The 17,242-nt window shown below is 44.9% G+C and overlaps 1 protein-coding gene across 1 annotated transcript in view; it reads right to left on the bottom strand.

Moving 5' to 3' along the window:
- LOC140387896 (fascin-3-like) overlaps positions 1-16,059 on the bottom strand; it is a 52,553-nt gene extending 36,494 nt beyond the window's left edge. The window contains exons 1-4 of the mRNA XM_072471184.1: positions 15,856-16,059; positions 10,536-11,226; positions 7,711-7,829; positions 1,096-1,255 (exon numbers count right to left, since the gene is read on the bottom strand). Of these exons, the coding sequence (XP_072327285.1) occupies positions 1,096-1,255; positions 7,711-7,829; positions 10,536-11,226; positions 15,856-15,972 (1,087 nt within the window). The 5' untranslated portion in view covers positions 15,973-16,059. The remainder of the gene's footprint in view (positions 1-1,095; positions 1,256-7,710; positions 7,830-10,535; positions 11,227-15,855) is intronic.
- Between the last annotated feature and the right edge of the window lie 1,183 nt (positions 16,060-17,242).

The following is a 17,242-nucleotide window of genomic DNA, read 5'->3' as shown; positions in this document are numbered from 1 at the left end:
TTGTTTGGCATCTTTGAATTTGTCTATATATGTGTTTCTGGAACAGACCTCTTCATTCACCTGAGGAAGGAGCTACGCTCCGAAAGCTAGTGACATCGAAACAAACCTGTTGGACTTTAACCTGGTGTTGTAAGACTTCGTACTGTGCTCACCCCAGTCCAACGCCGGCATCCCCACATCACAACATACATAGACATTGCTGTTCCCAATATCATACACAGGGCTGCTATTCCCTATAAAATATCCCGGGACCCCTATTCTCTATTAAAGATATGGAGGTAGCTATTCCCTCTAAAATACACATGTATTCTCTATAAAATATGTTCATGGTCTCTGGGCATCACAGGCTGTGCAGCATTTATTGCTTTTTGCCCTTGATGGTGCTGTGGGGGTCTGGAGCCACATGTAGGCCAGACCAGGTACGGACGGCAGATTTCCTTCTCTAAAGGAAATGGGTGAACCAGATGGGTTTTTACAATAATCACTTTAAGGTCATCATTAGATTCCTTGTTCCAGAGTTTTACTGAATTCAAACTTCACCATCTGCAGTGGTTGAATTTGAACCTGGGTCCCAGAAATTTGCTCTGGGTTTCTGGTTTACTAGTCCAGTGACAATACCACTACCTCCCCACAGGGGTCGCTATTCTCTATGACATACACAGGGGTTCCTATTCCCTATACTATACACATGGGCTGCTATTCCCTATAACATACACAGATTCTGCTATTCCCTGTAACATATACAGGGGCTTCTATTCACGAGATTAGACCCCCAGGATCTGCTATTCTCTGTACTATGCACAGCGACCACCATTTTCTACAATCTCCAAAAGGGCTACTTATAGTATAGGGAGGGGCAATTATTTTCTAGAAATGGTGATCTGTATCTCAATCCATTTCCCACCTTTGCTCCATATCTCTAGATAACCTATGCAGCAAACATCTGTCCACCTTTTCCCAGGATCTATGCCCTTTTTTGGGGGGATAGTATTCCAGATGTCCAGTACCGTTTGTGTGAAAAGGTCTTTCCTAATTTCCATCCTAAAATAGCCTCTTCTAATTTTCAGGAAAAGTTTTTGTTTAGGTCTCCCTTACCTGCCTGCTGGGCATTGGCTACGATCTGTCCAATGGGTTTCATTGTCAGGTATTGTTTGTTAGCAGCTTGTAACGTTACTTTGCCTTGACACCATCTCACGGTGAAGTAAGTGGTCTCCTCAATGTCTTGCCCATCAGCCAAAATGGCAGCTTGTCTCCGCTATTCAAAAAGTCAGGTTAGAGAAAGCTGGCAGATATTTGTATTTAAGCATCATTAAAGTCGGTTTTTATTGCCAATTTAATAAACCATGGGCCTGTGAGGGGGTGAATTTCTACTTTTTTCCATTGCCCTATCATGAACTCACCAACAGCTTGGCGGGTACCCCATTTAGACTGCATAATCAGGGCCTCTCAAACCTCTCACCCTGCAGTCAGCTTCAGCTCAGCCATAACTCTGCTGCAGATCTTCTCATCCACACCAAAACTCATTCACTCATCATGCCTGTGCTCTCTGGCCTACGTTGGATCCCGGCCTGGCAATGCTTTGATTTTAACGTTTTAATCCTCATATTCAAATCCCTCCAAGCCCTCACCCTCCCCATTCTGTAAACTCCTCCAGCACTACAACCCTTGAGATCTCAGCATTCACTAAATTCTGGCCTCTTGTGCACCCCTGTTTCATTGCTCCACTATATTGTAGGCCACGTCTTCAGCTGCCTAGACCCTCAGCGCAAATTCCCTCCATAAACCATTCTAACTTTATCTCCTCATTTAAGCTGCTTCCATCCTTTTGGTCATGTGCCCTCACATCTCCTAATTTTGCCCGTTGCCAAATTCTGGTTGATAACACACCTGTGAAGCACCCTAGAGCGATTTACGACTTTAAAGGTGCTATATGAATGCAAGTCATGGGTGTTGTTGTGGATCTGATGATTCAATGGGAGAAGCTCCTCAGGATTTAGTCTTAGTGGCGGGTGTGGGTGGTGCAATTGGACTCCAAGAAATGACTAAAAAAAAATTGCCTTTCAATGTGAATATTGCCATAAATCAAGGGAGGGAGTGAGGGGTTTCAGAAAAGTCCAGTCAAGCTAAACCACAAGCCACAGATTTAACACAGGAGGAATGTTCGAGCTGGTTAAGTCAGGTAAAGAATGTTGTATTGAATTGACCGTCTGTTTTTCAGTGGAAAGGGACATGAGGATGGTATATTGCCAGCAGATTATCCAAATTCACTTATAGCCCCGCCATTATTGAAAATTTCAACCTAATTTTTTCAGTCTCACCATCATTCTCTCAATTAAACTAACATTGGCAATGTGGTTGGTAAATTCTAGTCCCATACCCCTGCCCCCCACGATAACCCCCTCTCCATGGAGCTTATAGGGTTAAATTATAAAGACAGGTTATATAAATGTGCTTTGGGGTCTCTTGAATTTAGAAGGCTCAAAGGCTGCCCTCTTGAGCTGTTTTAAATGTGAAAGTGTTGCAATAGATTAGATGGAAAGAAACAATGAAGCTCAATATCCTGCTCCAAGGCAGGTTTGGAGGCAGGGGCCATTTAATCAGGTGGAAGGGTGCTGGGTGGGCACCCCGACACCTTCCCGCTCCTGCCCCGATTAAATCCGGGTCGGGCAGGTATGGACGGATTTCCCGTCCCAACGCCAGTCGAGGCCCTTAATTTTGCAATTCCTTTATTATGTCTGCTTTCATCAACCTTACAGGAGAACACTTTCATATAAATAAATATGAATAAATGAAAAACCATTCTCACATGCCACCTTGGATTCTTCTTCCAATCACTTTAAATCAATTTCCTCTGCTTCCAGAATGTTCTGCTCCTGAAGCTGTTTCTTCTTGTTTTCTTTACCAATATGCTGTGAGATTTTGACCATTTCTAACTAATCTCCCCTTAACCATCTCTGCAACCAGGAAAATAAATCCAGCTCCTTTATTCATCTTTCGAAACATTCTAATAAATTTCCTCTCCACCTTCTCGAAGGCTTTCATTTCCTACCTAAATTGTGAAGCTGAGAATTGGTCGGCATACTTCAGCATGGGGTTAACCAGTGTTCGACAAATGTTGAGCACACATCCGTCCTTCTTTTTCTACACAATGTCTCTCTTGATCCCGGAATCTATCTTTTAACCAACTTCCCAACTTGTCCTGCCACCTTCAAAGATGTGTGTTCAAACCCTCTGACCGTGCCTTTACCTTCTTTACCATTTGGCTTACATTGCCTCGATCATTTTTCCTACAAAGACAAAATCACTTCACACTTTCTGTGTTATCTTCCATCTGTCCGCACATTTCACCAGTCTGTCTGTGTCCCCCTGAACATATTGTCACCTGCCTCACTGCTCAGGGGTTCTGCTTCATCTGCAAATTTTGAGTTTATAGCTTAAAGATCCAAATTGAGGTTATTAGTTTATCTCGAAAAGAACAATACTTCTATCACTGACCCCTGGGGTCATCATTACATATTTCTCTTCAGTCTTGAAAATAACTCTGCTTTATGTCCCTCGAGACAATTTTGTATTTACACACCCTCTGTCCCTTTAATCTTCAATTTTCCTCATAAATCTATTAGGCGATTCTTTATTAAACACATTTTAAAAGTATAAAAATGCACAACCGCACCGACGATCCTGACACACTTTCTCCATTATTTCATCAAAGAACTCAATCAAGTCGTTTGTGTTGGATTTCAATTATTAATCCACGTTTTCCCAAATGCAAGATAATTTTGCCCAGATTATGTCTTGAAACGTTTCCCACTTCCGACGTTGGTCTGACCTCCCTGTAATTGGCAGGTTTATCCTTGTCCCTTTGTTTGATTGGGGATGTAACATTTGCAATCCCCCAGTCCTCCGATACCACTTCCACAAGGAAGCATTGACCCACATTGAACCCCACATTGAGGGGGTTGGAACATTGTGGCCACAGCCTCTGCAATTTCCACCCTAAATTCCCTCATCAATCCCATCTGCCCAGGTGGCATTTCTACTCTGAGCACAATAAACCCTTTCAGTATCTCCTCTTCATCTATTTTGAACTTATTCAATTGCTGTATTACTTCAGTGACAGCATTTTGGCTGTCTTTCACATTTGAACATCAGCCTTCTCTCTCTTTTAAGATAAAAAGTTAGAGATTATAAATAAAAATAGAAAATTCCTCGGAAAACTCAGCCGGTTGGCCTACACCTGTGGAGAGACAACAGGATTTTTCATTCTGGAGATTAAGTTCGGTGGCAGGAGTGGAGATTGGAATGACTTCAGTTGCAGAATGGAGGTGGCGGAGCAGATCTTGTACAGATCAGCTCAATAATTTTGTAACCCATCAAATCTTATAACAGGGTGGGCAGGATGTGGCCTGTCCCGCCATTAGCCCAGGCTCCAATGTCTGCAATACTGTGAACAGTTTTGGGTCCCTTACCTAAGGAAAGATATACTGGCATTGGAGGCAGTTCAGAGAAGGTTCACTAGGTTGATCCTGGGGACCTGGGTATGGAAACATTTCTTAGGAGGAGAGGTTGAGTAGGTTGGGCCTATGCTCATTGGAGTTTAGAGAATGAGGGGCGACTTTAGTGAGACATATCGGATACTCATTGGAGTTTAGAGAATGAGAGACGACTTTACTGAGACATATCGGATACTCAGGGGTCTTGACAAGGTAAATGATGAGACGATGTTTCCCCTTGTTGGAGAGCCTTTGACCAGAGGGCATAATCTCAGAGTAAGGTGTCACCCATTTAAGACAGAGATGAGGAGGAATGTCTTCTCTCAGAGGGCAGTGAATTTGTGGAATTCTTTACGGCAAAGAACTGTAGAGTCTGGGTTAAGGCTGGGATAGATAGATTCTTAATCAAGGAATGTGGGGATTGGCGGGAAAGTGGAGTTGGGGATTATCACACCAGATCAGTCATCATCTCGTTGAAAGGGGGAGCAGGCATGAAAGACCGAATGGCCTACTTCTGCCCCGATGTCTTATGGTCTTATTCTGGTCAGGGCACCATATTTAAATGGTACCTTGGCAACCATTCACTCTGCCACTCTGCTCATTGACTAACCCCCGCCCCACCCCGGATTCTGGCTCGGTCACACCCCTCCCAGCCTTGATGCAGCGTGCGACATCTCTCATTGATGGTGTGAAAGGAAGGCAATAGCAACGTCTATTGACTTCAAAGTCCAGGAACAAGGCTACCTCACTAGGTGCACGCCACTTAGGTACAGTTGTGGAAGTGAATGTTCGAGATTCCTGCTGGTAGGTGCTTAATTTCGAGGGGGGGGGGAGGCAGGATTCCGGTGGGTTGGCCTTTTAAGGAACATTGGTGAGATACAAATGGGTAGGAAGGAAGAGAAAATGCAAACAATAACTCAGCATTTAAATTTGCCAGAGACACAGCCTGAATGTGAAAGTAGTCTGCACTCCTTTAAAGACTGTTATTCTCTTTTAAATGAACTGCAGTGAGAGCAAAACTGTCTGACTTGTGGTCACAGCTTCACCCAGAACTGCACTGCCCCTCTTTTCCTACAAAATGTCTGATGCCTTTGTTCCACCCAGCCAAAACATATTACCAAGTTGAAATCTACTTAACTCCACAAAGAATCCCCTTAGTCAGAACAAACCTCCATTAGCCCAAAACTTTTACGATGCTTTAATTACACCCCTGGATCCCAACCTTTCACATCAAGGTTCTTTTAAAACATGACTGCAGCAGTCAAACACACTCTAACCCAGGCTTTTAGCCCTTACAGCAGCAAATACTCATGATACAATACATCTGAAATTCCTATATTCATCACACCACCGATTATTAAATGTGTGGGTCTTGTGAAGAGGAGAGTTGGAGGAGGTTCACTCAGATAATAAACAGTAGCATAGACCATTTAGGCTAAATGCCCTGTTTCTGGTATGTTAATTTTGCGCAAGGCAAGTGTGTCAATTTGTGGGATCCGTAACGTCCCCCCCCGCTCCGCTGTTTCCACATTCGAGAGAAGAATATATTTTTTTAACATTTCAACCGAAATGTTTTTCTCGCGTTTACTACCATACTCCAAAAATAAAAGAAAACCTTGGAATTTATTGGTGGAAGTCAAAGGGCTGTAACAATCTCAGTTCAGATTACAATACTCTTCTCAGCAGGAATATTAAGGAAGTTCAGGGTATGTGAAGCCCAGAAAACCCCACGTTTATTTACTGCTTCTCTCTAATTCTTTCCCCTCCCCTCTTTCGAGTACCTCACCAGGTACAGTTTCACTGAGCATCTCTGACTCTCTCACCTTTCATTATTTGGTGCAAGCGCTGAACACACGTGATGGCCAAGTAAATAGCATGGGCCAAAGTAGCATAAGGCAAAGCTCCTGGGCTCTGCACATAAGTACAGATAGTGCCAGTGAAGAGGATTACCGGCATATGATTAAAAGAAAATTAATCACCTTAGTGTGATTTGAAGTGACGTTTGTATAAAATTGTGGATTATGCAAGCTTTATAGGCAATCCTTCCTACTGAGTCCTTGGCCCAGTGGATAGTATGCGCACCACTGAGCCAGCAGGTCAGAAATTCATGTCCAATTCTGGAAAGTTGAGCACATTATCCACGTTATATTTTGGTGCAGTAGTGAGAAGAGTGTTTCACTGCCAGAGGCGCCACCTTTCTAATGCGATGTCCAACTAAGGCTGCGTCTGCCATTGCAGGTGGATTGACAAGATCCCCATGGTGCTACATTGGATAAAAACAGGAGTGTTCTCCGCAGTGCCCAGGCCAATATTTATCCCGCTAGCAACATCGCTAGAAACAGATTACCTGCTCATTATTTCATTGCCACATGTGGGAGCTTTCTGTGAGCACATTAATGCGTCGGTGCAGACTCGATGGGCCGAAGGGTCTCTTCTCCACCGTATTATTCTGTGATTCTGAAATTGACTGCCACAATTCCTACATTGCAGCAGTGACTACACTTCAAAAGTATCTCATTGGCTTTAATGTGCTTTGTGACATCCTGAGATTGCGAAAGGTGCTGTTATTTGTTTTTGCCTATGTCTGTACCTAACTACAAAGTCGTTTTTTTTCTGGCATTCTGGAACTTTTGTGAATTATAATTGTTGATGTGGTATTTCTTTCAAATGTGCTGAACGCTTATTTTCCAATTGTATTTTTCTTTTTCAACCTCGGTCAAGATACCACATAATGTTTTATCTTGTTCCTATTTTACTGTACCTTTGTTTTCAGGAACATCTGAGGGACACCAGGAAGTTGCTTGACAAAAAAAGGTCATCCCTTACTAAACTTCATTCATTTTAAATGAGGGCGGATTGAAGTTTTGAAATGATGTTGGCCCAAATATCTCACATTAAATTTATCATTGTCAGAATCAGAGTGTGTAACGGTGCAGAAACAAGCCACTCATGTCAATCGAGCCTGCACTAGTGGCTTCCCCCACACAAGGTACGCTGGCTAACCCTACTCTTATGTGTGTCGCATTTAATATTTAATCCATTTAATATTTATCCTTTTCCAGCAACTATCTAATTCCCTTTTAAAATAATTTTATTGACCCTTTTCTCCCACTTATTTGTAGCTGGGGTTGGGTAAACGCCTGGAGGATTCATTGCATTTTAACTCTGCATGACCTCACCATGTGATAATATCATGTGATAATACTGTGTGACCTACCTGTGCCAGGAGCTGCCCATTGATTGTTCTTAGTCTCACACGGTCAGAATTCAGGTTGACCTCATACTGAAACAGTGAGAGCTGAGTGCAATTCTCAAAACGAGCATAAACCTCCACCCCTAGGAAGCAGAGGAAAACACAGCAGAGAGTTGAGTAATCATCATCTTGTGCTTGTTCATCACTGTATTGTTTGATGTGCTAAAGGTAAAACGCAGAATGTGACAGGAAAACAGAATGACTGTACAATGATAGGGACGTCAAATCAAAGCCCTATCTATTCCATCTATAAAAGACCCCAAGGCGTAATGGTATTGTCACTGGACCCGTAATCCAGAGACCCAGGGTAATGCTCTAGGGATCTGAGTTCGAGTCCCATCACAGCAGATGGTGAAATTTGAATTCAGTAAAATTCTGGAATCAAAAGTCTACTGGTGACCATGAAACCATTGTCGAGAGTTGTAAAAACACACCTGGGGGCGGCACGGTGGTGCAGTGGTTTGCACTGCTGCCTCATGGTGCCGAGGTTGCAGGTTCGATCCCGGCTCTGGGTCATTGTCCGTGTGGAGTTTGCACATTCACCCCGTGTCTGCGTGGGTTTCGCCCCCACAACCCAAAGATGTGCAGGGTAGGTGGATTGGCCACGCTAAATTACCCCTTAATTGGAAAAAATGAATTGGCTACGCAACATTCATTTAAAAAAAACCCATCTGGTTCACTAATGCCCTTTAGAGAAGGAAATCTGCCATCCTTACCTGGTCTGGCCTACATGTGACTCCAGACCCACAGTAATGTGGTTGACTCTTAGTTGCCATCTGAAATGGCCCAGCAAGTCACTCAGTTCTAGGGCAATTAGGGCTGGGCAATAAATGTTGGTCCAGCCAGCGACACCTACATCCTATTAATGAATTAAAAAATAAATTTAAAGAAGACAGAGTGAGCTTTCCCTGGTATCTTGGTCAATATTTGTCCCTCCACCAACATCACAATACAGATTATAATATTGCTGGTTGTGGGATATTGCTGTGTGCAAATTGGCTGCTTTATTTCCAATGGTGACTACTCTTCAATAAAGTGTAAAGATAATGTTGCCATCGCCCCCGATGACCATAGGCTGCTTTCCCCTTTGAGGGGTGATTTAACCTAAGGATCACCACACCTCAGGCGAGGGACAAGGTTGAGAAGGCGGGCTTTACAATCGTACCTCTTTGGCTGGGGAATGCCTTGGAACATCCTAAGGTCATGAAAGACATTATGTGAATGTATGTTTCTCATTTGTACAGAGTTACTGATTATTCAACAGGCTTATTTAACAGGTTAAAAGTTAAGTTGGTAAACACAATAACAATAATTCTATTCTTTTTAATAAGGTATGTTTACAAGATGGATTTGTCACGTGATAATCTCGCCAGGAATATACCCGATCTGAGTTGGCAACCTTATCAACTATTGACACTTCTTTACTCAGACTCCAGGATTTGTTTCATAATCAACCTTCTGTTTCAGCAGCATTTATGGAGCATGTTTTTTTGCCTATTCTGTCTATCAGTGTGTAGAACTATATACTTGTCTGCATTACATTTTATCTGCCATCACTCTACCCACTTGTCCAACTTAATTCTGTGATCTGTGAGCTGTCTCTTCGTGTTCCTCGGGCTAGATCCTACAGGCCACCCGTCGGCAGGAACACAAGCGGGCGGGCAGGTAAATTAGGCTGCTGTGCTACGCCACTTGTCCACCCACACTCGCCCCACCACAAATTTACATGCAAAGTGGGGGAAGCATTGAATGGGTCATGTGCCTGGAGCCCAATTAAGCTCTTTAAGTGGGAGATCAGTGCCCAATTAAGGGTCTCACCCTGCTGCCCCTTCAACATAATGAGCAGCAGAAGATAGAGCACAAGGTTCCACTTCCTCATTCTTGGTGACTTGTTTGAGACTCCCAGCACCACTTATCTTTCCATGCCAGTGCTTTGTGCATACCCACAGCTTATGCCCTTATTCAGCTGCCTCGGACTCCTTGCTTGCACCCCTTTCCAGGTTAGGCACCTACTAGCCCAGTACCAGTAGCGTTGTCTCACAGCGACAGCTGCCCACAGGTTAACGAGATATGGGCAATGGATGTCCCTCTGCCTGTCTCGTTTACATCTCCAGATCTACATCGAAGAATTGCTCAGCCAAACCAAACCCTGTTGTGCATCTTTCACTTGATCTGTGCAATTTCCAACTCCTCTCTCTCCTGGGGTTTTTTGACTCCTGCTAGAATATGGTTTTATGGGGGCCTGTGCCCCGACACCTCCTGACACCTTCACTGCTTAATCAGTCAAAAGCATCTGAAAAGGCAGCGACTGGTTGCACCAGCAAATGCCCCTGCCATTTGTGCAGGGTAGGAGCCCACACCAAAAGCGAAACTGGAATTGTTTCAGGTGGAATCTTAGCCAGAGGATCCATGTACACACTGCCCTACCAAGTGTGCCACATAAATTTGCTAGAACTGGTTTTGGTTTATCAATAACAGCGGATAAGATTGGATAAAATAAGGTGGGAGGAGGCTCATGGGTAGCATAAACAGTGGCATCAACCAATTGGGCCATGTGACCTGTTTCTGTGATGTAAATATGTTTAGCTTCTCTGGCAGTGTAGCATTCCCTCAATAAAACACTGCAGTGCCATCATAGATTGTTCACTCCTAGCCTGGGGTGGATCTTGAACTTTTAACTCATTGGCTCATGGGTAAATATCCCAACAAACCATTATTCGGCAATTGGTAGAATAAATAAAAAAACTCAACCACACAGTGCATGGAGTGAACCTGCTAGTTTTCCTCACCATAATTAATTGCCACATATTTCTGTGACTTAGTCTTCAGTGTGATCCAAGGCTTGCTCCTCTTGATGATGAAGATATCTTGCATATCTGATGGATGCATCCCGATGGACAACAGGCCAGTTCTCGAGTGAGGATACAAGACCCCTCGCTTTCCAGCAGAAAAGGTGGCCTTGTAGCCGGCCTTCAAGTGCACAATGAAGGCCGTCTGCTTCGAACGTTTGCTCAGCAGCTGATTTTTAACGGACAAGTAGCGACAGTCACTTGTTTGGAGGTGATACTTTCCATTGTCAAAATGAATCAAGAAAATACATTCCTCTGAGAAAGGAGCTGGGGCCTCAGCAAAGCCATTGTCCTCACTACAGTGCATACGTACATAGGTCTTCGACTGAGGGTGGTATAGTACAACTTGGGGATGAATGGCAAGATGAGGGATCCATTGCTGGGATCTGTTTGTCTCCTTCTGTGTGCAGCGAACCCCATCAATATTCTTCTCAAGGTAAGTTCCAAGCACTATGGACTTGAAAATCCAGGATCCATTATGCTGGTATTCCAAGAGAAACAAGCTGAATTCATTGGGAGGCGCACATTTCAGTAAACCACCTTCATTCGTCTGCAAAGCCAACCCGTTAAATGCTATCAGTTCCACGCGGACCTGAAATCCTTGACTGGACTTGAATCTCACTTCCCAGATCTGCACAAGAAACAGTGAGGGACAAAGTTAATTTCTGGAGACCACTGTTGCAAATAAAAGCACAACAATCAGCGACAACCCACTTAACTCTTGTCACACAATGCTGCTCCCCCCCCCCCTCATCCCTGGTGACCAATAGGAAAATTGACCCCCGTTTCCCAGGCAGCAGAAGTACTTACTCAATGCTTACTCAAATAGTTATTCTCCATCATGGGAGTCTGGAGAATAAGTGGCCAATTACTATTTGGCTATGGGAGCGAGTGGTGTTGAGCTTGGTTATGTTCCCACTCAACAGCCCAGCCAGCGATGGTTATTTTCTAAAATGCATCACTTGGTGACATTGCTTTTCTTGTCAAAATGGCAACAGTGACTCCAATTTCCCCCAACACAACTGAAGCAATTGGAGTTATTAGTGACTGGCTTATTTCTGTGTGTGCACCTTAGTCTTTCCCCCCAAAGTGGTCACATTTTCTCCACATGAACCCCTTCAGAATTTTAACGAGTCCTATTGGGTCACCTCTCTTCCTCTCTTCTCTGGCGAAAAAGCTCTCGCTTGTTCAATCAATGCGAATCAATGAGGGGATCCTGATGGAGATGTACAAAATGACCAATGACATAGATAAGGGAGGTAGGAAAGTTTCCCCTTAGTAGAGGGGTCAGTAACCCGGGGATATAGATTTTATGTTATGGGCAGGGGATTTAGAGCGGATTTAAGGAAAAACCTCTTCACCCAGAGGGTGGTGGGAATCTGGAACTCACTGCCTGAAAGGGTGGTAGAGGTGGGAATCGTCACAGCATTTAAGAAGCATTTAGATGAGGAATAGCATACAAGGCTACGGACCAAGTGTTGGGAAATGGGATTAGAATAGGTAGGTGCTTGATGGCACAGACATGGTGGGCCGAAGGGCCTCTTTTTGTGCTGTAAAACTCTCTGGGGACGATTTTGAGCCAGCATTAGCCCTGTTTGAGATTGGCCGAGAGAATTGGAAAACGCAATTCTGTCCGGAGAGATCGAATTTATCGATTTTCCCCGCCCCTCCCCGGTGACATCATGAAGTTAACACACACAAAGGATGAGAGCCTCATTTAAATAGATTTTAATTAATTTAAATATTATTAACAGCCCCCCAGCCACATGAACCCCCCTCACTAAATATTCACCCCTCGCCGACGTGATGTCACATCGGGGATCCCATTGGAAATGCAGAAGTAAGTATGACCCCTGGGCAGGGTGCGAGGGACATGTTTCCAGCACAGGTTGGCATTGCCAGGTGGGCACTGTGCCAGCCTGACCATTTCAACCTGGCAATGCCAAATTGTGCCACAGGGCAGTGCCCGGGCAGGCCCGAGGGGGAGTCCCGTGGGGTGGGAGGGGGGGGGGCAATTTTACCAGAAATTGCCAAATTCTGGTAAGATTCCGCCCATCGACTCCACATGACTTTAACCCTATTCATAGATTATCATAGAATTTACAGTGCAGAAGGAGGCCATTCGGCCAATCGAATCTGCACCGGCTCTTGGAAAGAGCACCCTACCCAAGGGCAACACCTCCACCCTATCCCCATAACCCAGTAACCCCACCCGACACTAAGGACAATTTTGGACACAAAGGGCAATGTATCATGGCCAATCCACCTAACCTGCACATCTTTGGACTGTGGGAGAAAACCGGAGCACCCGGAGGAAACCCACGCACACTCGGGAGGATGTGCAGACTCCGCACAGACAGTGACCCAAGCCGGAATCGAACCTGGGACCCTGGAGCTGTGAAGCAATTGTGCTATCCACAATGCTACCGTGCTGCCCCCGCCGTAACATTCCTGCCTGGTGATTGTTGTAATGGGCCAGGCGCCAGGTTTGTTTCGAATCACTAGCTTTCGGAGCACTGCTCCTTCCTCAGGTGAATGAAGTGGTAGGTTCCAGAAACCAGGCCAATCACCAGGCAGGAATGTTCCCTTCCAGTCGGGGAACACTTCAGCAGTCAAGGGCATTCAGCCTCTGAGCTCCGGGTAAGTGTTCTCCAAGGCGGCCTTCAGGACGCGCGGCAACGCAGAATCGCTGAGCAGAAACCTATAGCCAAGTTCCACACACATGAGTGTGGCCTTAACCGGGACCTGGGATTCATGTCGCATTACATTCACCCCCCACCATCTGGCCTGCGAAATCCTACCAACTGTCCTGGCTTGAGACAATTCACACCTCTTTAACCTGGGGTTACCCCATCTCTGGATCTGTAAAGATTTAATCACCTGCTAATGCTCGCATTCCAAGCATTGTCTGGCATCTTTGAATCTGTCTATATATATGTTTCTGGAACATACCTCTTCATTCACCTGAGGAAGGAGCAGCGCTCCGAAAGCTAGTGATATCGAAACAAACCTGTTGGACTTTAACCTGGTGTTCTAAGACTTCTTACTGTGCTCACCCCAGTCCAACGCCGGCATCTCCACATCATTCTTTCCTGAAGCCATTGACTTGACTATTATCCCATATTCACTCTCTTCAGATCGCAGTCTTTGGAGTGAATATAAACGTACTACTCAGGCAGCACGGTGGCACAGTGGTTAGCACTGCTGCCTCATGTCACCGAAGACCCGGGTCCTATCCCAGCCCCTGGCCACTGTCCGTGTGGAGTTTGCACATTCTCCCCATGTCTGCGTGGGTGTCACTCCCACAACCCAAAACATGTGCAGGGTAGGTGGATTGGCCACGCTAAATTGCCCCTTATTTGGAAAAAAAAAGAATTGGGTACTCTAAATTTATATTTAAAAAAAATAAACATACAACTCAACTGTGAAGGACTTCACAGCATTTCTTGTTCTTGTCTTTTCTCCAAATGCCTCCTCAAACTCATAAGAACATAAGAACTAGGAGCAGGAGTAGGCCTTCTGGCCCCTCGAGCCTGCTCCACCATTCAATAAGATCATGGCTGATCTTTTTGTGGACTCAGCTCCACTTATCGGTCCGAACACCATAATCCTTAATCCCTTTACTGTTCAAAATTCTATCTACCTTTGCCTTCAAAACATAAAACAAGGTAAACTCAACTGCTTCACTGGGCAGGAAATTCCACGGATTCACAACCCTTTGGATGAAGTTCTTCCTCACCTCAGTCCAGATTTGCTCCCCCTTATTGCGAGGCTATGCCCCCTAGTTCTAGTTTCGCCCGCCAGTGGAGACAACCTCCCTGATTCTATCTTATCTATTCTCTTCATGAATTTATATGTTTCTATAAGATCCTCCCTCATTCTTCCAATTGAGTATAGCCCCAGTCTACTCAGACCCTCCTCATTAACCAATCCTCTCAACTTAGGAATCAACCTAGTGAATTTCTTCTGCACCTCCTGCAATGCCAGTACATCCTTCCTACAAGATGAGTAGATGCCGGCGTTGGACTGGGTGAGTACAGTAAGAAGTCTTACAACATCAGGTTAAAGTCCAACAGGTTTGTTTCGAATCACTAGCTTTCGGAGCGCACTCTTTCCTCAGGTGAATCGGAACAAACCTGTTGGACTTTAACCTGGTGTTGTAAGACTTCTTACTGTGCCCACCCCAGTCCAATGCCAACATCTCCACATCATGGCTACCATCGACACCGCAAACTGCCGGCTCAAAGGGTGACGAATGTGATATAAAATAGTTACTTTAGAGATATTAGTTAATGTAATGTAGAAATAAGCCACTTTGATTCTGGCAAGTAGAGACAAAGGATTTTAGACCGCATGGAGAAAGCAGGAAGAGGTGTGTCTATGAGAGTGATGCTGCATTGATAGGGGCCGGAGAAAGGGATTGGAAGTGAGCCAATCAGAACAGATCAAACAAGTCAGGAGGGACATAGGATGACCTATGTGTGTCGAGTATGTGAAACTTGATGCCATTTGAATGTATGAGTACTGATCTCTTTGTCTGGGACCTTCACTTAGTTTCCGGGGCTGCAGAAAGCAACATGTTATCTGTATCACTGTGGACTAGGTAGCTTGCAAGCTGAATAAAATAACTTCTGTTTTACTTGCAAATCCATCTCGACTTTTATTGAGGCCAGACTGACGGAGAAAGAAATTTGGGATTCAACAAGGGGTGAGGATCTCCTAGAAGATCGCACCTACAGACACTGTCATCATTCACCTGAGGAAGGAGCTGCACTCCGAAAGCTAGTGATTCGAAACAAACCTGTTGGACTTTAACCTGGTGTTGTAAGAATTCTTTCTCAAGTAAGGAGTCCAAAACTGTACACAGTACTCCAGGTGTGGCCTCACCAGCTGCAACATAACCTGCCTATTGTTAAACTCCATCCCTCGAGCAATGAAGGACAAAATTCCATTTGCCATCTTAATTACCCCGTGCGCCTGCAAAAAACTGTTTTGCAAAAAACTCATTGAACAATGAGCAAGAGAGGGGATTCTGGTTAATTGTTCCTCATTTCTTTCCCTCTCTAGTTTAGGGGAATTGAAGTTGAGATATCTAGTGTGAGTTGGGGCGAAGATGAACTTAGCACGAGCCAAGCCTGGGACCTGTCTAACTCAGTCCCAGGCTCTCCAATGACCAAACTGAGCAATGCTCACCATTAGTCTTATTTATCAATAAAGTAGCATTGAAATACTCAGTCATAGCTTTCTGTTGAGTGGTTACCTGTTTTGGACCAAGTGCTGTGGTTATTAGTGATACGACATTTCCAAGTTGTTCTGCTGTCAGGTATTTGCCACAACTGGTTCTCAGACCGATTTTAACTGCTTCAGTATTTGACATGGCAATGACAGGTGGCAACCCTTTGGCAAAATGTCACAAAACTGCCAAAAACAAAATAATCGGTTGCAAGTTCTCCTTGCCGTAATAAATCGTTCATCGTTCAGAAAATCCAGCACCCCTTGATTTGAATCATGCAATATAATTAGCTGAGATTGATTAAGGCTGTCTTTGTGATGTCATGAAGGGAGGGCAGGGTGGGGGAGGTGATGTCATCGTGATTCAGTTGCTGCTGATGGCTGGGGAGGGGGGTTGGTTATCATGGGTGTGGCAGGGTTTATAATCGCAGGACAGGCCCAATCTCCCAGGCCTCACTGTATATATAGACAGGACAGGAACAATCCCTCACGCCTCAGTGTATGTATAGTCACAGGACAAACCCAATCCCCCAGGCCTCACAGTACATATAGTCACAGGACAGGTCAAATCCCCTACGCCTCAGTGTATATATAGCCACAGGACAGGCCCAATCCCCTGATGCACGATCAATTACACAAAGACGAGAGTTGGATGCAATCGAGGCTTTATTACACTAAGATGTGTGGCCTCCTACAGCAGCTGGCGAAATGGCTGCTGTACGAGGAGCAAACAATATTTATACTCTGCCTACTGGGCGGAGCCAGCAGGCAGGGAACTACCCCCATACCTGTAGTACAGGGCCTTACCGTAAAGCACCTACACCGACATCCTCTATATACAATATATACATCAGTGGTGACTACCACATCCCCCACGCCTCAGTGTATATATAGTCACAGGACAGTCCCATTCCTCCACACCTCAGTGTATATACAGTTACAGGACAGTCCTAGTCCCCACACCTCAGTGTATATATACTTACAGGACAGTCCCAGTCCCCCACGCCTCTGTGTATATAGTCACAGAACAGTGCTAGTCCCCACACCTCAGTGTGCATATAGTCACAGGACAGTCCCAGTCCCCCACACCTCTGCGTATATAGTCACAGAACAGTCCTAGTCCCCACACAGTGTATATATACTTACAGGACAGTCCCAGTCCCCCACACCTCTGTGTATATACAGTCACAGGACAGGCCCAATCCCCCACGACTCAGTATATATATAGTCACAGGACAGTCCCAGTCCCCCTTACCTCAGTGTGCATATAGTCACAGAACAGTCCTAGTCCCCACACCTCAGTGTGCATATAGTCACAGGACAGTCCCAGTCCTCCACGCCTCTGTGTATATACAGTCACAGGACAGTCCCAGTCCCCACGCGTGTGTATATACAGTCACAGAATAGTCCCAGTC

The sequence above is a fragment of the Scyliorhinus torazame genome, chromosome 13 (genome assembly GCF_047496885.1).
Source record: "Scyliorhinus torazame isolate Kashiwa2021f chromosome 13, sScyTor2.1, whole genome shotgun sequence".
Classification (NCBI taxonomy): Eukaryota; Metazoa; Chordata; class Chondrichthyes; order Carcharhiniformes; family Scyliorhinidae; genus Scyliorhinus; species Scyliorhinus torazame.
The sequence above is the reverse complement of the archived record's forward strand: the minus strand, read 5'-3'. Positions and strand labels throughout refer to the sequence as shown.